At 42.0% G+C, this 26501-nt stretch overlaps 1 protein-coding gene across 1 annotated transcript in view; it reads left to right on the top strand.

The window, feature by feature from the left end:
* Positions 1-26501, top strand: part of LOC128359522 (anoctamin-1-like) — a 151741-nt gene that overhangs the window by 21777 nt on the left and 103463 nt on the right. The window contains exons 5-9 of the mRNA XM_053320014.1: positions 1300-1451; positions 8255-8309; positions 10056-10104; positions 19537-19592; positions 19783-19824. Of these exons, the coding sequence (XP_053175989.1) occupies positions 1300-1451; positions 8255-8309; positions 10056-10104; positions 19537-19592; positions 19783-19824 (354 nt within the window). The remainder of the gene's footprint in view (positions 1-1299; positions 1452-8254; positions 8310-10055; positions 10105-19536; positions 19593-19782; positions 19825-26501) is intronic.

The following is a 26501-nucleotide window of genomic DNA, read 5'->3' as shown; positions in this document are numbered from 1 at the left end:
GGGCTTCGCGCTGGTCAGCGCTCTGGCCCTAATAATCCGTACAAATACAATAGGGCTTCGCACAAAACCTTTTGATTTAGTGATCACTTCATCTGTTTTGTAGCACTATAATACCCCTGGCGTGGAAATTCCATAAGTCTTTTGAGAGGATGATGTTATTTTATTTTGATTGAAAAGTTAATATATGTTTAAGTTTTTTTTTCTTTTTCTTTTTTTAAATCTTTCATTAATAATTATAATAATAAAATAAGTAATAATAATTAATTAATTTCGTAGAATTTTTCATTTTGAAATTTTACAATAGGAATACATTGAGACAGTAAAAGCACATTTTTTATGGTTGCTTTTAATCTTGCATCAAATAGTGAACTGCATACTGTATGCAGACTTGCATGCATGTACAAATCACCAGCAGTAAATATTGTGCTAGTACTAGTATTGAACTACAAGAAGCAAGACAGTTGCAAGCCTTTAATTAGAGTTATGTAAAGCTTTTGATGGGACAGTTAGGTCCTAGAGATGTGGTGACAACAGCTGCGCAGAAGGGGCCCAATTAGATTTTTTTGTCATGGGGGCCCAAAATTCCTGGCAGCGCCCCTGCCATTTGGACATGATCCAGAGGAATGCTGGGCAAAGGTATTTTGTGTGCCTGACCCTCAGATTGTTCGTTACTGTGCGACCTCCACTGGCTTTAGGTTTGGCAGGCCTGTGTGTGCTGAAAGCTTGCCCTAATAAATGAATATTGCACAGTTCAGAAGTGTGCAGTTTGTTTTTCTCTCATTTGATCAAATGTCTTCAATAAAATGTTTTTGTTGTTGTTGAGAAATGATCTTTTAAATACAGCAAAAAGGGCTTGATCCTCTATACCCATTCGCCACAACAATGGAAAGTTGTGAAATGTTAATGAAATATTATTATGCTGGAAAAATCATACATTTACATTTATTGTTACAATTAGTGAAAATATTTCATGTTCTCTTCTGGAAGATGCTAGTAGTTTGTTTTCATGTTTTAGATTTTTATTTTGTCCAGCACACACACATATACATATACATATATATATATATATATATATATATATATATATATATATATATATATATGTATATATAGTTTTTTGTGATCAGTTTTTGTTTTCAAAATCTTTTTGAGTGATTCTAATCTGTTGGAAGTATGTCTTTGATGTCTTGGTATAGTTGACAGGTGGTTAAAAAGTGCAGCTAATTTTTCACCTACGGCTGTATGCAGTCTGTATAACACACAGTAACTATGATCGTCTATGTTTTTGGGGATTTCTAGGTATATGAAGTCAAACAGTCGAACAGTCTTATGGAGAAGATCTGCTCTCTTGTCAGTAAAGTTCTGGAGCCTCTCCATCCCCATGTCGAGGAACACCAGCCTAAGAACATCAAACATCTGTCGCACACTTTCTCCAGGGAAAAACAACATCTGTAAGTACACCTGTTAGATAATAGACTTCTGTAGCCTAACATGATCAGGAAGAAGAAGAGGTAGAGTGAGGAATGGCATTCTCATCAGGGTACACAAAAACCAATAAACTGCAACCCATGATGGCACTTTGAGTGTGAAAGAATCTCAGGATGAGCAGACACTGCTTGACCTAATGGAGTTGGAGGGGTCAAGGGCAATGAAAGCATGAATGAAAGCCACTTGTCTGATGCAACCACCAGGTTGGAAGGAGCTGTGTTCAAGAGTATGTAAGGTGAGAGCCAGAAGGACACTATGCACACAGATAATGGCACCAGTTGAAGCTGAAATGGACTCAGTCCTGGCTGATTTTGGTACTAAAGATCTCAACAAAATCATGCTCATCACTACTAAAGCTGCAGTACTAGCAATAGTTAAAGCAGAGCAGAAACAACGTATAACATCTGTGCATACTAACCTACTTTACAAAACCATCCTGGAAAGCAGGCATAAGAAGGATGAGCTCCAGCCAGAAAGAAAAGATTTGTATCGGTGGGACTGTATAATTTTGAAGAGAGTGAGGATCAACTGCAGAGGTGTGGTGCAGAAGTATTAAGGGAAACAATAGTGTTATAATTCAGTCTTTTTTCTGGGGTCTTTATGTATGATGTAGTTGAGTAACATGGTCAGACTAATGCACATGTGAGGGAGGCGTGGTGTTTTGGGGCTCATCAACCCAAAGTGGCGGCAGCTGCTCCTAAAAGCATGATGGGAGATTGGACTGCTCAGGTTTTGGGGAAAATGCTCTAAGAGACTCCACACAGGGAAGCAGACACCTGTACAAGACAAGACTGCACACCACCACTTACTTTGTACCTCATATAGAATATAGTTATAGAATATGTTATTATATGAATATGAATATTGTTATTGAACAGCAACTGTCAGTGGCATATACAAGAACAAACAAATAAAAGTGCAGGATAAAAAAGATAAAAAAGAATGCAAACTGAACAAACTATATCCGAGAGCGCTCTGGCTGCGGAAAACTGACGAAACTGACAAACTGACATCGACTGTTGGGTCTTAGCCACAATTCTCGAGGCACGCCAACAGCCGTACAGCCCACAACCCCCTCCAGCTAGGGCTGAGACACTTACCCAGGTAAGAGCAGGTCTCACGTTCACATTAACTACAACATGTAGGAATCTGCAGGCTTTTGTTAGGTGTTGGGCTAAATCGAGCCGAGGTTACCTGTATTCGACTATACAGTCTACACCAGGGGTGTCAAACATGCGGCCCACAGGCCAGAACCGGCCTGCCTAGGGGTCCAATGTGGCCCACTTTCCTTCCTGTGTTCTTTTCCTTCCTTCCATCTTTCCTTCCTACCTTCCTATTTTCCTTCCTTTCTTCCTTCCATCTGTCCTTCCTTCCTTTCTTCCTTCCATCTGTCCTTCCTTCCTTCCATCTGTCCTTCCTCCCTTTCGTCCTTCTGTCTTTCCTTCCATCTGTCCGTCCTTCCTTCCTTCCTTCCATCCATTTGTCTTTCCTGCCTTTCTTCCCTCCTTCCTTTTGTGCCTGTCTTTCCTTCCTTCCCTTCTTATTTCCTTCCTTTCTTCCTTCCTTCCCTGCCTTTCTTCCATCTGTCCTTCCTACTTCCTTGCTTCCTACCTACCTTTCTTCCTTCCTTCCTTTTGTCTGTCTTTCCTTCCTTCCCTTCTTATTTCCTTATTTCCTTCCTTCCTTCCTTCCTTCCTTCCTTCCTTCCTTCTTTTTAATGATCCGGCCCACATGAGATCAAATTGGTCTGTATGTGGCCCTTGAATGAAAATGAGTTTGACACCTCTGGTCTACACAAAAAGAAGGAGATTGACTATAAATCACTAAGTCCATGTCTTCAGTACTGTGTTGTGGGTAGAACAGTATCCCTTGTATTGTACTTATCCCGTGGCTTATTATTTTATAGCAATTTTATTTAGCATTAAAGCTGCAGTTGGTAAGTCTTATAAAAGTAACTTTTTGTCATATTTGCTAAGACAGTCACTATGTAAAGACAGCATTACATGAAACTAGTAATATGTAATAAAAAAAAAATAAAAAAAACCAGGCTCATTTAGCCCCGCCTACTGCTCCTACTGCAAATTGCCAGAATCCACCGCGGTCGGAAAAAAGAACCAATCAGAGCCAGGATTGTGTCTGATGGAGTGTCTGACAGCTGTCGATCACTGCTCACACATACAGGCCCCTCCCCCTTCCTCTTCAGCTCGGTAAAGCTCATATCTCCAAGTTTCTAGATAAGGTAAAGCCATGTGAAAGTCACTGTAAAGCATTTTATATCTAGCTGTGTGGAGTGTAGTTCATGTATTACCGATTGTATGCACGTGGTCGCGCGCACGTCAGCCTCCTCTGGGGGAGGGACTTTGGAGGCAGGACAGGAGTGCAGTGGAGAGGGAGGGGGAGGGATCTGACAGTTGTACTTCTTCAAATTTGATGCTAAGTCCTCTCTCTCCTCAAAGTTACCAACTGCAGCTTTAAGCATTTTGACAGTGTTGTTATCACTGTTTAAAAGTGTCTCTGTCATAATGTGTAGTGTTGTAAAAGGCTGCAATATATTTGTAGCCTCTAAAAAAAGAACTATTCTCAGGTTATCTTGGGCTTCTCTCAGATTTTCTAAGAGAAGCCCAAGATAACCAGTTGTTTTGAGTAAACCTAAATCAAAATCTTCTCTGGATGCTGACAAGTTTGTGTGGCTCACAGTTAGGTGGGTGCTTCTTTTTTTTTGGTCTTTTTTTTTTGAGAAATGTTTATAATTATTTTTCATCACAGTGGAGAACAAGGTACAAATGTCAGCATTCTTATACAATATGAGACTGTAATATAACAAACATATCACCCTCCCCTAGAGGCCACTCCCCCCAAACACACACACACACACACACACACACACACTAGCACTACTCGGCTCGACTCGACTTGACTCTACTTGTTTTTTTTTGCTCTTCCATTAGGGATAGTACCTGATACCTGGTACTTTTTTAGTACCTGCTCCCGATACTAAAATGTGATCTCAACAAACTGCCAGCCACTGATTGGTCAGAGAGTGTCATCGCTGGAAGAGTCATGAGAATCAAGAACAAGAATCAAAACCAGCCATTTTTAAGTACCGGCGACAATAGTTACAGTGAATATCACGCAAGTTAACATGGCTCCTATATGTAAAACTGCACTGTGATCCTTCAATGAGGTGCAGACATTACTGTGTATGGTGGCAGACGATAGGATCCAACGAGAGCTGGACCCTGCCCATGTTGAGGAGGTACTATGAAGTAATGGAAAATGACGTACCTGGTACCAAACGGAGTAGAGTCGAGTCGAGTAGTGCCAGAACTGTATAATGGAAAAGTGCCATTGTCACATTCCCAAATACAGTGTTTAATATTTCTTTATGCTTATTGCATTTAAAACATGTATCAGGTATATCACTGGTGTTCCTATATGCAGCTTGGCAGAGGTTATGTAGGTCCACATTAACCAGTTTTGGAGTAATTAGGGCCCGACCGCTGACCAGCGCGAAGCCCTATTGTATCTTTCATCATTTTCTTGTGACAAAGTAACGGCCTTTTTGCCCCCCTAAATGTGCCCCAAATCTCACCAAAGTTTGCATGCAAGCCAGACCCGGCGAAAAATTTGATATTTTATGGTTTGCATAAATGAGCGTGGCAACATGGCTCTCTAGCGCCCCCTGCAAAATCAATAAAATCGAGCCCCTCGCCACAGATTGACATAGAGACACGAACCTCGGTACACATGTTCATCATGTCAAGACGCACCAAAAAGTCTCTTGGACACATACCCTAACACCAACAGGAAGTCGGCCATTTTGAATCAAATTATTGATTTTAATGCAGATTGTGGCATCATATTTGAACGAACTAGTCCTAGAGATTTCATCCCATCCACTTCAAATTCACACAGAATCATCTTGAGACATTGGAGATGAAAAGTTATCTAAAGCTTTTTCGCCTGTCATTCCTGGTTGCCGTGGTGACGCGGCGAATTTCGATGCTTCGCCATGAAATTTCAAACCCTCATAACTTGACTCCACATGCTCTGAGCTTTTCCAAATTTCATATGTTTGTTCAGCGCCCTGGTCTGAACACATGTACAGTCTCATAGCCCCACCTACTGGCGACAGGAAGTCACTTGCTTCATTCTTTCAATAATTACTCCCATAATCTTAAGTATTTACACCTGAAATTAACTCAGCTGAGACATAAGACCTTAGTGATGCTACATTCTGCAGCTCACGACCCATCATCAAATACTGTTGATGATGAAATGAAGATCTGGCTCCATGTCTTTAGAAGTGAGTGCTTGCTGGTGTAGCATACAGTGAATAGCCATAATCCTCAGATTGACAGACTTTATCCGCGCAGCAACTCCACTCTTTCGGCCAGTCATCGCTGCTGCGCCATCCGTACAAACGGCCACACATTTTTCCCAGCTCAGCCTTGCTTCAGTCACGAAAGCTTCCAGAAGTCTGAATGTTTCCTCACCTGTTGTCCTGCCTGGCAAAATGTCTCCTTCCCAGGGATAGCGCACCAAAACAATCAATTGAGCTGCACTGGAAATGTCTGTTGATTCGTCCAGCTGAATAGAAAATTGCTCACATGAACGCAGTCTGTCCAGTAGCTGTGACTGAAATTCAGCCAATAGTTCTTCAATCCTCCTTCTCACAGTGGCATTTGAAAGAGGTACATCTTTCAGTTTATTAGCTGCCTCTGTCCCAAGCACAACTTCACACATTTCAACTGCCTCTGGAAGAAAAAGTTCTTGTCCAATTGAGTGTGGCTTGATACTTTTTGCAATCCGTTGAGCCACCAAATAAGAAGCCCTCTGTGTTTTTTCTGAAGTTGTGGCCAGGTTCACCAGTCGTATTTTCTGATGCATGTATTCCTCACTCTTTCGCCGGAAAAAATCTTTTGTTTTGTCCTTAAACTCCGAGTGCTTTGTAATCAGATGCCGCTTTAGCTTGAGGGGGCTTCATGGCTTCATTTGCTAGCACGTTATTTTTTAACATGAACTTATACGTTTGTTTGTTTTTTGGAACCCAGCGCCACAACATAACAGCTTCACTCCGTTTTTTAACCTTATTTTAGCTTGTGTTTTTGTGTAAATAGCTAGTTGTAATAGTTAGTTTGTTTTTGGTGTGATTTAGCAGTGTGTGTGAGGTTTTTTTGGAAGAGATTTGACAGCGGTGGCAGCAATATTTGCATAACAACGCCCTTAGCAACCACCAAACAACAACAAAAACAGAGGGCTGTCAATTCACGTGAGGAGCTCCTCCAATACCGGGATTTACTAGATGCCTATCCGAGGGATATACCTGGCAGGCTGAGGATAAGGAGGAGAGGAACTTGTCAGACGTAGTTTTAAGCAACACTGGCACACCCCAAGTAATTGTAGCCTACTGTCACCGTTTTTGTTCACCATATACACCTCTGACTTCAGCTTTAACTCTGGGACTCCATTGTCGGCTGCATTACAGACAATAAGGAGGAGGAGTATAGAGACCTAGTGGAGAACTTTGCAGGATGGTGTGACAGGAACCACTTACAGCTCAACATACAGGAAACCAAGGAACTGGTGGTGGACTTCCAGCACAGGAAGTCCCCCCTTGACACCTGTTTTCATAAATGGGGAGGGGATGGAGATAGTGGACACTGACAAGTTCCTCTGGCTGAAACTGAACAACAAGCTGGACTGGTCAGACAACACTGAGGCCCTCTACAGGAAAGGAAAGAGCAGGCTGTTCTTTCTGAGGAGACTCAGGTCCTTTAATGTGTGCAGTCTGTTATGTATGTTGGGGAGGGGCGATCTAGAGGTGTGGTGTAAATAAACTGAATAAGCTGGTGAGGAAAGCCAGTTCTGTAGTGTGGATGAAAGTGGACAGTGTGGAGGCAGTGGCAGAGAGGAGGATGAGAGGAAAGCTGGAAGCCATCATGGACAATCCCTTTAATCCCTCTATGTCAAGCTGAGGCAGCTCAGGAGCACGTTCAGCCACAGACTCATTCAGCCACGAGCTTTCAAAGAGCTGTTGACTGTTATATCAATTTTGAATTCCCCCTAGGGGGATCAATAAAGTTACCCTATACTCTATTCATATACCTATAACTATAAAATGATTTACTTTCAGTATTGCCTCTGTGGTGTTTACATTGTGGATTACGTGCAGGTGTGCTGATTCAGCTGGAAGTGAACTATGAACTTCTAACTTCCTAGGCAAGCTAATATAAGCCAATAAGCTGTGATATGTTTGTTGATATAAGCATATTGTATATTTATTTGTAATCATCTATCAGTGTTAGTAATCTTCTGTACTGATTTTGCAATATAGTTTTCTGATGTCATGCCAATAAAGCTTACTTGAATTTGCCTTTGTCTGATCACATGGTTGAGGCCCAAGATAGGATCGATTACTGAAGTTTTTTATTCTTCTTTAAAAATGATGGGTTTTGTCCGTTATTTTTTTTCCTGCTTACAGTCTTGTGTTCATGGTTTAAATATTATATTTACATAATGTATTTACTTCTTATTAGGATTTATTTACACTTATATTTTACTGAGCTCTTTTTGATGCCATATTTTTGCTCCCAATTTTGAACAGGCTCATCTTGGTCTATCCAAAGAGGTCAATTTTGTGGGTAAATGTTTTGTTTTACTGTAGACTGTAATACAGTACATGCTACTCTGTGTAGGTGCTTTTATGTCTGTTTAGGTTAACTTTAACAAACAATAACAAATATTTTTGCTTTTGTGTGCATAGGTTTGACCTCTCAGACAAAGATTACTTCTTCGACAGCAAAACCAGAAGTTCAATAGTAAGTCCACTGAGTTTGTCTGTGAATTAACATACACTGTTTGTAAAAATGGAGGGAGAGAGGTATAATGGCACTCAAAGATTTTTTGAATTGGAGTTGGTTTGAAGCCCAGTGTTGCTGCTATGTTAGTGTGTTTGGAGCTCGGACCTTTCACACTCATGAAACATGCCCTGCTACCTCAGACCAAAGGCACGCTAGCTTACTGGAAACACAGGCTGGTGCAATAATAGTCCACTGTCATCACACTGCCATGTATTGTTTAGGGTCACAATGAAGAGTTCACAAGTTTACAGCTCAATATAAGCACAAATCAAAAAGTTACATTTAATCAAATAACTGATGTGTGCAACAAAGATAAAGACTGGGTGTAACTGAAACTCATTTACATTCTCCTCTCACAAACAAAACACTGTTCACACCTGGCAGTGATTGTGACTTATCACATAATAATAGCTGTTACTGCATACATTCAGGTCCATTTAGATCTGTATGGGTATTAGACATATATACCTGAGTCCCACAGCATTAAAGGGAGACCTGACCTAGCCTGATTAGACAGAGTAGAGTTTGGGATTAGTTCAAGACAGGTACTGGTGTCGGGCTCAGTTCCTCAAAACTGAGTTGACATGTGAAAACCATTCACATCACAACTCATTCAGAGTAGACAGATGGGCTATTATGTGTGGTGCTTGGCCACTTCATCCACCAACTTCTCATCTCAAATATAGTGTCATGTGCAGTGAGAGCAGTTCACATTGTTAACATTATGATAAAGAGGCAGAGGCAGGCTGCTCAAAACAAACCACAGCTGCCATGCTGAGTAACTTCTATCAGTAAGACTGACTATAGCACTTGGTGGTTTGGGCTGGTGACAGGGAGAACCAGTTGAAAATGGATTATATACCGCACAGGTGGGTGATCGAGAGGGAATGACAAGGAGGGAAACCCCCCAGCTATGGATGACACTGTAGCATTGCTCAGCTCTAATTAAAAAAAACTGCGCCACAGTGATGACACAATGTACAGAGCTGACAGAAGAAGGCTGACACGGCAGGTGTTATGATCACATAACAAGAGCACACAAGATATCAAAGCAACTTCAATTCTTATGTATAGAACATTCACCCTGACCACCGGCACACTTATTTGAGGGCCCACATTTTATTATTAAGACCATAATGACTCATCTAAAAGAAGGATTGATTTAGTATTTCTAGAGAGAAGTTGGCATATATTGAAAGGGAGTCAAAGGAGACAGGGCCTTTTTGGGGACAGCATCTGGTGGCAGTTGTTGGTATTGCTGCTTGGTATTTATCCACTAACAGAAATTTCAGTCAGCTGACACCTGTAAGCTATTACACTGTACATGCCACTGGATAGGTGGTGCAAAGGTGCATTATATTACACAATAGTGAAAGCTTCCATCATAGCAAAGGAGGATTGCAAAGTCCATGTAATTACACCCAAAAAACACCCATATTGGCTCCAACACACTGGATTAGCATTGTACACAGGGTTTATCCAGTCTATAGTTAACATTTACAGTATTAATATTCAATAAGCTTTCACTGTCAGTTCAACAGAAGTCATGCAACTTTCTGAACTATTTAGTTCAATTTAACAACCAGAAATTTGGTTGAAGTCAACATAAGGCCATTATTTTAATTGCAGATTAGAGCTTAGATTTACTACTATTTAGTTTTGTCAGCAGCATGTTGAATGACTTAATTTTGTATCCACTTTTAGGTATTTGAAATACTCAAAAGAACCAAATGCAAAGCCAAGTACAGCATGGGTAAGTCTGGATCTTTGTCTCTCACTGCTTGACAAAACAACATTGCACAAGATTAAATTAATACTTTGTGGGCCTGATTTACTAAAGGTATGCGTGTGTAAAAATGTGTGCAAACTTGACATCACCCACAAAAAAATGTGCAGGATAGTTAAATAATGCAGCGCACTGAGGCATGCATCTCAAATGTGCAAAATAATACATACTGTTCATTTAGTACGTTTGCCATTATGAATATGCAATATGGATCATTTTAACCCCAGTGTGCAAAATACAGGGGGGAGAAAATGCAAATATGTTATTTAGCACACACATTGTGATTTACCAAACCTGAAGGTAATTTTGCTGACGGTAACTGCATCTATAAATAATACTGGTGAGGAGGAGAAAAAGACACAGTGACAGAATACGCAGAGAACAGATTTTTTTCACCCGTTTTTTTCAGCCTCTAGCTCCCCCCTTGTTCCTCTCTGCTGCGCTGGAACTCTGCCTTCAAAGCCCCTCCCCACAAAGGAATCTGCCAAATCTGCCAAATACTTGCCATATACCTGTGCGGGTGCACCCACACAGGTATATGACACTTCTACATCCCTACACTCAAATAAGATTGCCATGAAGAATGCGTGGATAGAAATTGCTGTCGCAATGGAAAAGAGTGTAGAAACTGTCAAAAAAGACTGGAAAAATGTGAGGGACAAATTCAGCAGGGCACATAAAAAGTGGGAGGCGGCGTGCAAAAGTGGTGCGGTGCGAATGAGTTTTGGCTATCCTAAAATCTTGACTTGACTTAGTTGGCTTAGTGAACATATCAAGCATCGGACTTCTGTGTCCAATTTTGCGGTATGTCTACAACCAGTTATCTGTCCGTTTTGTGTGTGCCCAGATAGCAAAATTCTTTTGGTCCATATCAGGCCCACACTTTACATGTTCATCCGGCCCACATACAACATGGAATGATGGCACTTGGGCAGTCCGCTCATGTTTGCCAAAAGTGGGCCATAACCAAGACCATGTCTAACCTGCACACTTAGGGAGTCACAACCATGATAAAATGGTATGTCAAATATGAAAACATAGAATAATGGTCTGAATTTGTGGCTACATGCCATTATGGTACCCCCAGATACTGTTTGAATGGTGGCATGCAGTGGTCCAGTCTTGTTGGCACTCATCTTGGGGTCTAAGATGAGGAAACCTACTGAAGAATTGAAGAAATGACAGCTGGTGAACAGTAGAGGACTATGATTTTTTTTTTTTTTGAACTTTTTTAAACAAAAGGCAAAACAAAACAAAATACAGGCAGGCAGGAAGGAAGGAACAGTTGCTGACCTACAAAAATAAAATAAAATCCTGCCTGGCCCCAGCATTATGGCTCGTCTTGTGGCCCTTTAAGAAAAGCACAAAAGAACAAATTTAGTTGACTCAGTAAAGCAGTACTGTGGTTACTGTATATGGTGGAGGTGAAGTGCAAAACACAAAACCTCACCAGGAGACCAAACAAAAAAGGCCCTGTAAAATGATATAAAGTTATATATTAATATTGTGTTGTCTTTCAAAACTTCAAACTTCAACTTCAAAATCTAGATTGTTTTTAATTACAATTAATCTGAAGATATAGTTATTATGCCTGATCACTGACCCAATATCTGCTTGCTCAACCCCATTCTGTTCAGACAACGATGAATGTTGGGGTTGATAACAAGCAATGTGAGCTGGAGTAAAGCAGCTTCATCAAACACTGAGACAAACTTCACATTTAACCTAAAGTTACAGTAATAAAACATAATGTTTATGTCAGTTTGTCTTCATTACTAAAATTGTAGGAGGAAAACTCTGCCCTTACGCGTGTTTAGACGTGTTTAAACCAATTTCTCTACAGAATCATGCAATATTTTCATTTAAAAAAAACCCACAGCATTCACAGGGCTGGTCACAACCTTGTATAAAACTGAATGTTAACTAGCTAACATTTTTTGCAACACAGGCAACCTGACAAAACAATATATGAAGTTCCAACAATGACAGCTTAATGTTTCCCACAAATAGATTAATTAATTCATTTATTCATTTTCAGTTCAGGAACTCACCTCCTCAAGTCCTTATCTCTACCTCCTTGACTTGATTTCTCCAACTGACAGAGTCGCTCGCTTTCTGCTTTCGTCCATTAAAATGATGCGTTCAAAAGCATCGGTAATTTGGAAAACTCCAACTTGAAGCGAAAAAAAACCTCATAACAGCAAATATAGTTTGAATAAAGATACGACTTACAGACTTAATTAACGTTGAAAGAAGAAAGAGAAAACACTGAAAGACATTGTTGGTCAATAATTGTAAGTCATTTTTTTAATATATAAATTAGTTAATTTATTTAACCTTTGTTGACATCTCAAACAAGAAAAGATTTTATTGATCCCATATCAACAAACAACAAATTCATCACAGTAGACACATTATTTATACTACACGAGATATAATATTTAAATATATTGCATTAAGAGAAAAAAAAGTTAAACTTGACCAGGCCTAATTCCTGCTGGTATTTAAGAGTGTCAGACTTGTCAGACTGATCTGTAACAACTCTCAGAATTCACCATCCGCATGTTGTGTTGTAATATCTTTTTTTTCTCTCAGATGCATGTATGAACAGTGGTGTTTCTCTTTGTATCATGGGTGCAACAGACGGCTCGCCATGGGGATGAAGGGTTTTGTTCATGATAGACATTTGCCTAGCTAAAATTGTGTTTCCTTATATGTGGCCACTTTAAGCTCACATCCGGATTAGTCGATGCTAACTTGCCATATTTCGGCCAAGACTGGCCCAAATATGTTCCAACAAAGGTGGGCCAAGTGTGTTTCTTTATATGTGGGCCACTTTAGGCTCACATCCGGATTAGTCGTTGCTAACTTGCCATATATCGGCAAGAACTGGCCCAAATATGTTTCAGCTAGGGATGGGCGATACCACACTTTTAGGATTCGATACGATACCGATACTTTTTCTTGCAATTTCATCGATATTGATACCGATACTGATCATTTCTTTTTGGCAATGGGTGGTGCAGGAGACTGAACTTTTTCAGCAGCTTGTCTTTTTTCAAGCTCACTGTGGCTCTCGGGATGTGTGGTCTTCAGGTGTTTGGTTAAATTGGTTGTGTTGCTGCTGTGTGCAACTTTTTTGTTACACACCTGGCACCTTCCTGTAACTTTATCAACTGGTGAAAAACAACTTGCATTCGTGTTGACTGTGCAGTGTGCACTGTCGGCTGAGTGGCTCATGTCTTCTTCTTCTGCTGTTTAATGGCGGTTGGCAAACAACAAATTGGTGCATTACCGCCACCTACTGGTATGGAGTGTGGATCAAAGTGGCTATAACACCCTCACAAAATAACTAAATAAATACTACAAGAAAAATAAAAAAATTAAAAATAATACATTAAAAAAACAAACAAACAAACAAACAAAAAAACAACAAACTTATATCCTCCCCATTAAACCACTCACTCTAATAAACTCTAACATCAATTGCCAACACCTACTCCCAGCGTGTTCCTGTAACATTGTTCTGAGATCATACTGTATCTTATTTTTTGTAAGTTTTCTAATCCACCTCTGCCTTTCATCTTCATACCCCCAACAATGCACCATAACATGCTCTATTGTTTCAGCTTGACCACATTTCTCACATTCACCCGTGTTATGTTTCCCTATTTTAACTAGTGTACCATTGAGTGCCGTATGCCCAAACCTAATTCTTGATATTATTGTTTGAGTGGCTCATGTCTCAAATTTCCTTGTCACGTGACACGGGCCACTGGGGCCAGCGCAATATGCTGCCAGGTACGGGGGTGTCTCGACACATAGTAATTGAAGTAAGCTATCTAAAACAGTTGAAAGTGATGCATGCACCCCCAATTCTTATTTGTTAGTTAATATCGGTATTTGTTCAAGGAAATCTATGCCAAATGAGTAGTGTGTGAGTATCGTTATATCGATACCACAGGATCAATATGCCCATCCCTAGTTTCAACAAAGGTGGGCCAAGTGTGTTTCCTTATATGTGGGCCACCTTAGGCTCACATCCAGATTAGTCATTGCTAACTTGCCATATTTCGGCCAAAAATGGGCCATATTCATTTTGTGATATTTGGCCCAAATGTAGCATTTACTACATGGGCCAGTTTAGGTTCACATCTGTTTTGTCCAGGCCAGAAGAATGCCTACAGTGCCGGACCATTGCCTCAAGTGGCCCACATCCGCATGCTATCTGGGTGGGCATGCGTGTGTAGTAAGGATTAATATTGTTCCCAAAAATATGACATGACATTTTAAATCCCAGGAAAATAATCCAGTTTTCCCGAGAATCTTTAGCTTAGCCCTGGTCACTGAAAGCAACACTGAATGCAACAAGGAGATATTATGCTTATAGTATATAAACCAGAATAGATCAAACGTATTCATTGGAGGAGAGGAACTTGAATTGGTAACCCAGTTCAAGTACCTTGGTGTTACACTAGATTCAAATCTCACATTTAAAAAACAAAACAAAAAGTGGCCAACACAATAAATAATTCAGCCTGCAAAATTTTAAACAAATCAGACCCCTCATCTTGTCTGATGCAGCTAAATCTTACCTTCACTGTATGATTCTGTCCCACATTGAATACTGTTTTGTGGTATGGTCGTTTGCTGGTATCACTACACTGAAACCGATCGAACAACTATATAAAAAATCTATTAAGGTATTTGCCAGAAAATCCTATTCTTCTCATCACTGTCCAATTCTTGCCAGGCACAACTTCTTGAGTTTTGAAAATCTTAAAAGTTTTAAAAACAGTTGCCTTATCTATAAAACCCTCAATGGGCTGGCTCCTCCCCTGTTAGAGGAATTTTTTAGGAGAGACAACACACTCAGCACCAGATCTGCCTCCAGAGGGGACTATGAGGTGCAGTTCAGACGTAGCCATATAGGCCAAAACTCATTAACTGTCAAGGGCAGTGCATGCTGGAATAGTCTCCCAACTCCAATCAGAGATAGTTCCACTTTTACTGCATTTAAAAAACATCTTAAAGAATGGTTACTGTCCCACCAAATTTGCACCCATGAATAACATACTGACTAGCACTTATTTATATTGACACACCCTTATTTCTCACTGTATCCTATCCTTTACTGTATCCTATGGTATAATTGCTGCTGATCATTGTGCCTTCTTTTATATTTATGCAGGTAACAATACCTTGCAGCGTTACCACTAGCTGCGTGGTATTGTTATCTGTTGTCTGTATCTTATCCTTTACTGTAACTTATTGTATAATTGCTGCTAACATTGTGCCTTCTTTTATATTTTTTTATATTTTAAGTTGTTGTTTGTTTTTATGGTATGTCTGTCTGTCTTTTAATGTGAGGACTACGGGTTGAAATTAGCCTTGAGCTAAACCCGGTATATTTACAAGACGTCATTGCACCATTGTCCATTAATATGCATTGTCCTCTGCAAATAAACAATATAATAATAATTATAATAATACATATAGGTTCCTAATCTGAATGGCACAATTTATGTCCATCAACATTATAATGAACAGGCTATAGGTTTAAGATTAGTTTGCATTCAGCGTGCTTCATGGACTTTGTTACATCTGCTGCTCTGCTGCTACCAGAATTATGAAAGGTCAAGTTTATTTTCTTTGACTCATCATAAAAGTGATTACGAAAAGTGAACCAAGTATTTTGGTGATTTCTAAGCCATTCAGTTACCAAAAACTAAATCAGATACTATATGTTAAATAAACTAATAAATATTGAAAATAATTTTCAATTGGGTTTAAACAATAGTGAGATAGGGTTACAAACAGATGGATGTTTGATTTTAAGCGTAGATTGTCATTTATCCACATATTTGTACAAGTGACACTCGTACATTTTATGTCTGTATAGGCACTAGATGAGGGAAATGATGAGGGCGATGAGGAGGAGGAAAGCGTAAAATGCTCAGGGATATCAGTCAGCTCCATCTGTCCCCAACCCCGCCTCATCCCTATCCTAGTGTTCTACTTATTCCCCTCCATCACCCTCCCACCACCACCATCCCGACACCAGTGGCTCCGAACTTACCCTCATCATCTCACTCCCCGATCACTAAAGCAGTCATGGCTTCAGCCTCTATGCCATCCACTTCATCTCACCCCCCTACCACACCCACATCATCAGAAGCCCTCCTCATATTGATGTGCGACATCAACAGCTGCAGGGATTGTCATTTGTTATATAGGCTTTACATTAGGGGCGATTGCTCTGAGACAACAAGGGAAGCTCGGCTTCCCCTAAAATTTCATCAAATAAATTGTCACAACTGTCATATTAAATTCACACTAAAATTATAATTTACATCAAATCTACACTTGAATGCGTTCAATTTTACAACTATGACATCCTGTAACCAGCTGTTTATTGCCAACGTGATTTCCCTATCACACATTGGCAGTCCGCCGCAGACGCAGAGCGTCAACGGTGTTCAATGAGGCTTCTCCCAACAGCTGTTTTGGGCCAGGGGGGGGGACAAGCCAGGATAAGACGCTCATTGGATAATGCGACAAATCGTCCTGCCCCTGGACGCTGAGCATCTCTGGCGGTCAATGGAGCAGTGGGCGGGGTCGGACGCTCTGCTTCTGTATGATGATTGGATGAAATGTTTTATAGGGCTCAAAGCCCTTGATAGACAGCTTTGGATAGGCTGACTCTTCTGAGTGTAGTTTTGCCAATGGAGCTTGACTTTCTTGCTAAATCTGGCGACTTTCCAACTCTTCTTGGCGACTTTTTTTCTCAAAGGTGACTATCGACAAATCTAGCAAGTTTTTCTGGTGTTATTGGAGAGTTTTCTGATGTTTTGGAGACTCTGACATGAAAGCATGTATCACTCTGTCCTCAACGAGCAGCGGGTGCTGCTGCGAGCCCTGCCCCCATCCCAAAGCACTCACAGACGGTCAGGTTCACCAAAAACAAAAAAACAACAACCTAGAAATCAACCTTTGGTAGTACGGTTTGGTTTTACATACGCATATTGTTAAACGAACCAAAATACGTAATGACTACTCCTCATAGATCACTTTGGTGCTTATCTTCTTCATTTACCTCTTTTGTTAACAACTTGCACAGAAAATAAAATCACTGGACAAAGCCTAGTTTTGCTGCAAGCCAAATTTCAGACAGAATGTATATAAATATATAATATAAATATTAGGGCTGTAAGCGTTAGCACGTTAATCGCGATGTGATTAAGGAACGAGCATACGAACATACTATGTTTTTTTTTTTATCCCATAAATCTCTCCTCACTGACTCATTCACTGTGTCACAGATTACTGTTATAATGGACCTCTGTAAACTGTGCACAGTGTACAGCATGTGTTCATATGTCAGGAGTCTCACTGCTGCTGTCATATTCCTGCACTGTCTGCACACATTGTTGGGACATTCTTTGTTGGAGGATTATGATATGAACAGCTACCCAGGGCAGTACGGGTGCAAACACCAAAAGAAAAAAACAAAAGATCGGTTTTCTATAACTTATTTGCAAGTCAGGTCTTCTTTTTATGAAGTCACCAAGGTTGAAAAAAGTAACGAGCCTGTTTTAACAATGTAAGGAGTAGAAAGTCCAGATACTATTTGTGTTCAAATGTAGGTAGGAAAAATATATACATACTTCCCACCTCTGCTAAATTTTGGCAAATATTACAGTTTGAAAACAAGGTGTGGCTACTGCTGGAAAATAATCTGATGTACGGGAGTCACCGAAGATGCATTGCACATCACTTCAGGAAGAAATATAAATGAAATATAAAATATATGAAATGAAATATATAATTTTATCCACAATTCAGTGCCCCCATACCCATAATTCATTACAACTAGATGTTTGTTTTTACCTATTTGTTGAAAATGAACCAAGACAAGGGGTCAAACGAACTACGGTTGGATTAAAAAGCCCAAAAACTGTTAACTCTTAACATTAACCTATGGTATTGTTGAGCTATCTAGGACACTTTGTGTTGAAAAATTTTATAGAGATAATTAAAGTTAAACATTAACATGGTGACATTGAGGTAAATACTTCAAGGAAGTGGGTCCTCCATTCAGCCACTCTCAAAGCTTCACATTCTCAATTTTAAATTCAGTTGATCCCTGGCACATTCTAAAAACTATTTATGTTCATGAAATAAGGGTAGAGCTGCATTCACAGTGAGTAATTGAGACCATAGCAGTAACCTGGAACGCCTGAAGATAGTGAATTTTGATTAGGACTGAAGCAGAACCTGTAGGAAAAGTTTCCTTCTATTGAATTGACATAATGTAATTAATTTCCTTTAGACATATGTGCACTGACAAGTTTTGAATGTGACATAGAGCTTATGAGAACAGTGTTGGGTAAATGTTGCAGGGAACCTCAACTTAATCAAATTATTTGCAAAAGTAACACTTATTAACACTGAAAGTTTGTTAATACCATGTGTTCACATCAAAAATGCTCACTCAGCTTCTCTGGAATTTTGACTGCTTGGATGCACGTATGCTTCTCAAAATTGAACCCATAACCACCCAGATGTAGCTTATTTATAAACCATAGGATTCAGATTCCTCCAGACTCAATTCATCTGTTGTGGTCACGTTCATTGGGTGCATTTTTTTTTCTTTTTATCTCAACTGCTGTAGCGACTTTTGATGGTGTGTCTGCACACTTAGCTAACACTAATGTTGCACAACTACCACTGGCAGAGCAGTAGTGTTTTCTCTGCATCCTGTTATATTTTACGTGTTTGACAAACACCTGCAGATGGATAAAAACCTGCATTCTTACTGTGTCCTACACAGAGACACATGAACTACTATTGGCAGAATGTGTCTGTTATTTATTCATTTTTGCATCTGTATTTATTGATATTCTGATTGCAAATGCATTAACCCAGAATATGATCACTGTGTTTCTTTGAGCACTGAAGATTGTTTACTGGAACTTTACTTAAACTAAATGTTTTCAGGAAAAATTTAAATTATGTAACTAATCAAACCTGACACTCAGGAATGTTCAGCCTCACATTGAAATGACGACACTTGAGTTTATTCTGTAATCTGTTTCCACTTCGGTGTCAAATTGCAGAGATCCTGTGATGTATCAGATCAGTCTGATCAGCTGCAGCTGCCAATCAATAAATAAAGGGCAGTGTTTCCTCACTCATAGCTGCTCAGAGATCCCTCCTTGCTCCTTGGAGCCAACATAAGAGACTCAGGAAGGTTGTCAAAATGGCAAGATTCGGAACAAGTTTTGGTTCAGGCGAGAAGCGAAGAAACATCAATCAGAGAGACTTGAGATGGACTTTTGTTTTGAATTTAAAGATATGACACCTGCATTAACACCTGTATTTGTGTTCTCTCTGCAGGTATCACCAGTCTCCTGGGTAGTGGTGTCTACACAGCAGCCTATCCCCTTCATGATGTAAATAATAACCTGGCACTAATAAATCTTAGAGGTGGTACTAGTTACAAATGAATTGAAGTTGTTGTTATTAGTTACATTTGTATAATCAGCACTAGGAAACTACTAACAACTAAAACTACTGTAGTAGTTCATCTCCGATTAAGAAATCTGGTTTAATCTGCAGTCAGGTTTGTCTCTCCTTTTTCAGGGAGATATTGATGAGGAGAGCGCAGAGTCCAATGACAGAAAGGTAAGTAGGTTATTTCTAAACTATAAAAATGTTCAGACTGGTATTCATATTTTACATTGTAGCAAGTCATGCATTTGGCGTGTTTCAAGTTCTTATTGAGGTCACATATATTTCTCTGCTAGTGTATGTGTATGTGCAGAAGAAAAATTACAGACACACTAAAAATTGGCAGATCGATTGGTTGAAAATTCCACCTACTACTCAGGCATGTATAATGACACACATTGGCCTCAATGTGACGCTGTAATATACAAGTTTACAATATTCAAGTTACTTTGTTGTCTATGAAATTCATTGGGATCCCATCATTCTCTGAAGGAGTCAGCAATTTAGTTTTTTTCGAATGGATTTTTATTTTACGAAGCCATGTTTGAGGCATTTAGGATGCACAAAATCCCCTAAATATTTTAAGCATGTGTGGCGAGCGAGGGGGTACTTGTACAGTTAAACTCAAAAGCAAAAGGCTAACCAAAACCGACAACGCCACCCCAGGGTTTAACCCGGGGAAAATAAAAAATAAATAAAAAAAAGGAAATAAAAATGAATAAAACTAAATTAACTAAACCAAAGGCAACACAAGTTCGTTATACTGAGAAGGCAAGAGACGTGGTTCCAAAAATAGAAAAGGGTACAAAAGTTTATTTAAATAGTAAAAACAATGGGATATTTTCTTTTACCCTAAAATTGAGTCTTCTTTTTAATTAATACCAAGGGCAGAACAGGGCTTCCTTCAGGGCTGGGGCCACTAGGATTACCGTGAGTGCAGGGGGAGTGAGGGGCATCAACTAAAGGTAGCACCACAAGTCCACATGAAGCACACAACACACACACACACACACACACAAGGACAAAGCCAAAAGAAAGGAGTGGAGGGGGGGTGGCACTACCTACAACAGGACACCATCACCAAAGTAGGGGGGGGGGGGTAAGTCACCAGTGAGGCCCTCAGCACCTGGAAGTAAGCAAACAAAAGAACAATCAGTGGGGCATAAAACCATATAAGAAGATAACACAAATAATTCAAAATATGACAAAACCAAACAATATTTTGACAATACACAAATTTATCACTAATCAAAATAATATTTAAACTGGAATTAAACAAATAACCCCAAATAAAATAAAATCAAAATAACCCCCCAAAATTATTAAGCAAAGAAAACCCCACTGACTATTCCCCTCCTGTTTGGTACAGGTACCATAAATTCTGCCGGTGGGACTGGAGCAGACTCAGGCTAAAACACAAAGCCAATAAAACAAACTAGGAAGATGAATAGGAAATAAAACAAATAAATCAAAACATTACAATCAGGAACTAATTTCTAAATGCTGAAAAACAAAAGACACTTTAACTTAAAGAAGGAAAAGAGAAAATCATGTCAACATAACTCTAAATAAAGAAAAATGATAAACCTGAGCGGCACATGGGCAGCTCTAAAAACAATCTTCTACTTCTTCAGCAGTAGGAGGAGACACACAGATGTGCAATACTGAATTCCCCACAAAGCAGCAGCGGTCCTGGGTGCAGAGCGGCGTGGCTCGTGCCAGCTCAGTGCCGAGACTTATGGCCTATCTGTAAATGAGTTTAATAAAATTAAAATCTGAATGGCTATGATATTGACGGGCGAACATAAACATTTACCTACCCCGTTAGCGTGGCGTGGTACAAACACCGGGAGGAACGGAAGAGGACAACAAACATTTCGGGCGCTGCCAGCGTCTATGCTGTAAGCGTGGTTAAATGCACACCAGCGGAGGAGAGAGGGTGAAGTAAAATTAGAAACTAAATGGCAATCATTAATAATGGTTTGGGGAAAAACACGACATACCTGTAAGCGTGATGCAGTTTGAGCACCAAGAAAAGGACAGAGACATTTGAGTCTATACTGTTGGAGTTATTGCGCAACAGCGGAGGAGAGAGAGGCGTGCAGAGCGTCTGCAGCACCTGGATCAGGTAACCCAGGGAGAGGAAGCGCGCACCAGCTGCCAGGGAAAGAGGCAGCACTAACAATCCCTCCCCCTTATATACCTGACCTTAATTAAAGGGATGAGACCACACACAGACGAGTGAAGCCGAGAGAGCTCATCCCACTACAATCTACCCCCCCTTTTTGAATCATCGTCCCGATGATAAACAAAACAAATACAACTAACTCCAAGGTCTAAAAAGTGCAGTGACAGCGTGTGATACAGAGCCTTGAGAGTTTGCAGCACCCAATGCCAAATCCCCCACTGGCCTTGGGACACGGTGGACGTTGGAATGCTGGCCAGCAGTTGAGCGTGCAGACCGCCGTGGTGCCATAGTGCTGGTGTCAGAGGAGCTGGTAGATGGAATAACCAGTGGTGCAGATGGTTGAGCAGGAGCCATCAGAGGGGGCATGGAAGGACCTGGCTCAGTGGGTACCAGGCCAGCTGGGCGATGTGGCACCTGAGAGGTGGCTTGTGTGTCTGCTACGGCCCTGGTAGCTGGCAAGATGGAGAGGGGAGCAGCATCGGGGATTAGGAGCAATAGATCTCCTTCACAGGAGGACTCAGACGCCAGCCTGTCACATGGAGGTGGATGGTGGGCCACCACATGGCCAGGGGACTCTGCTCCAATCACTGCCTTCAACGAGGTACGGTGAACATGCTTGACTTTAGACGGATCATCCTTTGGGGCTATGGTGTAAACAGCTCCGCCTTCCTTAGGTGCTCTGAGGACAACATACACTGTGGAGCCCCAGAGGTCTTGCATCTTATGACGCCCTCTGGCGCTGAAATCACGCACAAAGACCAACTGACCTTCTTTGAGGGGTTCTCCTCGAAGGTGTTGATCATGAACTGTCTTTCTATGCTCAGCAGCATTCTTCAATCGTTCTCTTGCACCATCAAAAGCAATCTGCAATCGGGCCTGATGTTCCTGTATCCATTCGTGAACACCTCCACTGACGGGGTCCTGAACTCTGGCCAGCAGGAAATCAATGGGGAGTCTAGGCTCCTGGCCAAACATTAAAAAGAATGGGGACTCACCAGTGGTCTGATGGGGAGTGGTGTTGTAAGAGTAGAGGACTTGAGGGAGGCAGGAGGTCCAGTCTCGCTTTCGGGATGGAGGCAGTGTGCGCAGCAGGTTATGAAGAGTTCGATTGAATCTTTCACACTGACCATTACCAGCTGGGTGGTATGGGGTGGTGCGAGACTTTTGAATGCCGTAGAGACTGCAAAGTTGCTGGATCAGTGCGCTCTCGAAGTTGCGTCCCTGATCTGAGTGTATCCTTGCGGGAACCCCAAACTTTGAGAACCACTCCACCACTAGAACACGGGCCACAGTAGAAGCATGTTGATCGCGGGTGGGGATGGCAAGCGTATACTTGCTGAAGACGTCGGTCATCACCAGGACATTTTCCATGCCATTTCGAGCTGGCTCCAGCAGGGTGTAATCGATGGCCAGAATCTCATTTGGTTTTGATGCTAGAAGGTGTCCCATGGGGTTCCGGGCAGCAGGCCGGTTGTCCTTGGCCACCTGACACCGCTCACAGGTTTGGCACCATTTTGCAACCTCTGCTGACATACCTGGCCAGTAACACCTGGATCGTAGGAGAGCTAAGTTTCGTTCCACACCTTGATGACCGTGCTCTTGATGAACTTGTGTTAACGCCTCAGGGACCAACACCGCAGGCAGGAGCAGCTGGAAAATTGGCTCGGCACCATCAGGGCGGGAGATCTGCCGATACAGGATGTCATCCCTCTTAACCAGCCGGGCCCATTGTTGCAGCAGAATCAACGCAGGTGAGGAGAGTTGTTGCCGCTCTGCATAACTGGGACGCCGGCCCTGCTCCCAATACCGCTGAACCTCCTGGATGACTGGATCAGCCTGCTGCAGGGTGCGGATGTCGTCAGGAGTCTGCTCAGGTAAGACAGCCACAGTTGCTTGTGTTACCACTGTTTTGTCCATTTTCAGGGCCTGTTGGAGAGGTTTAGGGAGCGAAGTGCCGGGAAGCATGGCTGCTATGTCTGATGGGCCAGGCGAGTGCTGACGGGACAAAGCATCTGCATTTTTGTTACTTCGGCCAGATCGATATTTAAGCTCAAAATCAAATGAGGCCAATTGGGCTGCCCAGCGTTGTTCTGTAGCGCCAAGTTTTGCAGAGGACAAATGACTGAGTGGATTGTTGTCTGTGTAAACAATGCAGCGGTGGCCCAACAGATACTCTCGAAATTTCTCAGTCATTGCCCACTTAAGGGCCAAGAATTCCAACTTCATTGAGCTATAGTTCAACATGTTACGCTCTGTGGGTCTCAGTCCTCGACTCGCATAAGCTATGGGCCTCACCTTTCCTCCTTGTTCCTGTGATAGCACTGCTCCCAACCCCCCATGGCTGGCGTCGACCTCGAGGATGAAGGGCAGCGAGAAGTCTGCATAGGCGAGCACTGGGGCAGTGGTAAGCTTGGTCTTCAGTGCTTCGAAACTCCCTCGACACTCCTCAGTCCAATCCCCAATGACTGGTATGGGCCGCTGCTTAGTCCTGGTGCTTCCCTGCTCGGCTATCAGTCGGTGAAGGGGGGCTGCCAGCTTTGCAAAGCCCTCCACAAAGCGGCGGTAATAGCTCGCGAAACCCAGGAAGGACCGGAGCTCTGACACTGTCTGAGGGGGCTGCCATTTTGCCACTGCCTCTATCTTGGATGGATCTGTTGAAACACCATTAGCAGATATTACATGGCCCAGATAACGCACCTCTGGCTGGAAGAAGGCGCATTTAGAGAGCTTTGCCTTCAGTCCTTCCTGCTGGAGCCGACCAAGCACCACATCGAGCCGTTGAAGATGCTGCTGTACAGTGGAAGAGAACACAACAATATCATCAAGGTAGAGGAGCAATGACTGGCCCTGTTGATCACCAAAGATTCTCTGCATTAACCTTTGGAAGGTACTAGGGGCGTTGCAGAGCCCAAATGGCATACGGTTCCATTCGAACAAACCAAATGGAGTGCAGAAGGCAGTTTTGGGCCGATCTTCCGCAGTGACTGGGACCTGATTGTACCCACTGGCCAGGTCCATGGTGGAGAACCAGCGCGCCCCGGTTAGAGCATCCAACGACTCCTCGATGCGTGGAAGCGGAAACGCATCCTTCCTGGTCTTGTTATTTAGCTGCCGGTAATCAACACACATGCGGAGGCTCCCATCCTTCTTCTTAACTAGCACAATGGGGGAGGCGTAGGGGCTGCAACTCTCTCTAATCACCTGGGCGTTAAGAAGCTGGTTGATATGGTCTTTCACTGCTTCATAATCTGAAGGGGGAACACGTCTATAGCGTTGTTTAACAGGGGTCTCATCTACAAGAGGAATGTCATGAGATATTAGATTGGTGCACCCTAAATCGGTGTCATGAGCAGAAAAGACAGATGTATAGTTCCTAAGGAGAGACCTCACCTGACCCTGCTCTTCTGAGGGCAATGAAGACAGATCTACACCCTCTATCTGTTCCTGCACTGTGGGTACAGCTGTTTGAGATGCTACAGTGGCTACTGTGGCTGGAACCTCAGTGACTCCTACCGGTAAGCTCACAACATTCACCTGCTCCAGGGTGCCAACCATAGTGCGTGGATACAACAGTACCTCAATGGAACCGACATTAACAACGGGTATGTATGCTGTACCCCTGACCACACTGACCAAAGATGGCGAAGCTAGCAAGCCTGCTGGTAAACCAGAATCTGGGGGCTCAAACAACATGGTTGCATCAAAACACGGCTCTGAGCATGTAGCGGTCACTATTTTCATTACACCACCTGGAATGCGATGTGCACGCTTACCTCTGACCTTTACTTTTCCTATCAGCTCACGAGGGGCCTGCGTGGTTACCTGATGACACCTCTGCAACGCCTGTGTGACAGGTTGCGGGGCCTGAGCGACAGAAGACAGTTCAAACAATGACACACCATGCTGCACAAAAAGCTCTTGGTAACATTTCCGAATTACATTCATTCCCAGCACGCCAGGGGCCTGAAGAGAAACATTACTGGGTAAGTCCTTTACAACCAAGACACCACACTGTACAATCACCTTACCACACAACTCAACATCAAGCTCCAAGTAACCAAGGTAGGGAATACTCAACCCATTAGCTGCCCTCAGCTGTAGCCAACTACAGGATTTAAGTCGCTCGGGGCCCCAAGGTTCAAAATGCTTTTGAAAGAAGCTCTCGGTAACAGTAGAAACCATAGAACCTGTGTCAATTAAACATGGCACCTTAACTCCACCCATGACGACCTCTAAATGGGGACAAGAGGAAACCAGTTTTGGAGCATGAGTTAACTCACCTAACTTGGAACATGAGCCGGTAGAGGCCCCACCCAAACTGTGGCTCTGCAGTTTGGTGGGTGCTAGTTTTCCGGGGCCGCGCTGGGTTCTGGCTGCCTGGCAGAGGACTGGGAAACTTGTGAGAACTGAGAACGGGGGGAAGCACGCACACCATCACATTCTCTAGCAAAATGACCAGGTCTCTGACAACGATTGCATACCAGAGGCCCACGCTGAGCTGAAAAACTACGGGCATGAGGAGCATAAGGCCGCTGCATACGAGCAAGAGTCTGAGTTAACTGATTAAGCTGTTCTTGTTGCTGCCTCAACATTTCTTGTATTCCACTAATTTCAGATGAATGGGGGATGTTAGCAACAGAATGAGCACCCTGGACTCCATATT

Source organism: Scomber japonicus, chromosome 5 (assembly GCF_027409825.1).
Source record: "Scomber japonicus isolate fScoJap1 chromosome 5, fScoJap1.pri, whole genome shotgun sequence".
Classification (NCBI taxonomy): domain Eukaryota; kingdom Metazoa; phylum Chordata; class Actinopteri; order Scombriformes; family Scombridae; genus Scomber; species Scomber japonicus.
The sequence above is the reverse complement of the archived record's forward strand: the minus strand, read 5'-3'. Positions and strand labels throughout refer to the sequence as shown.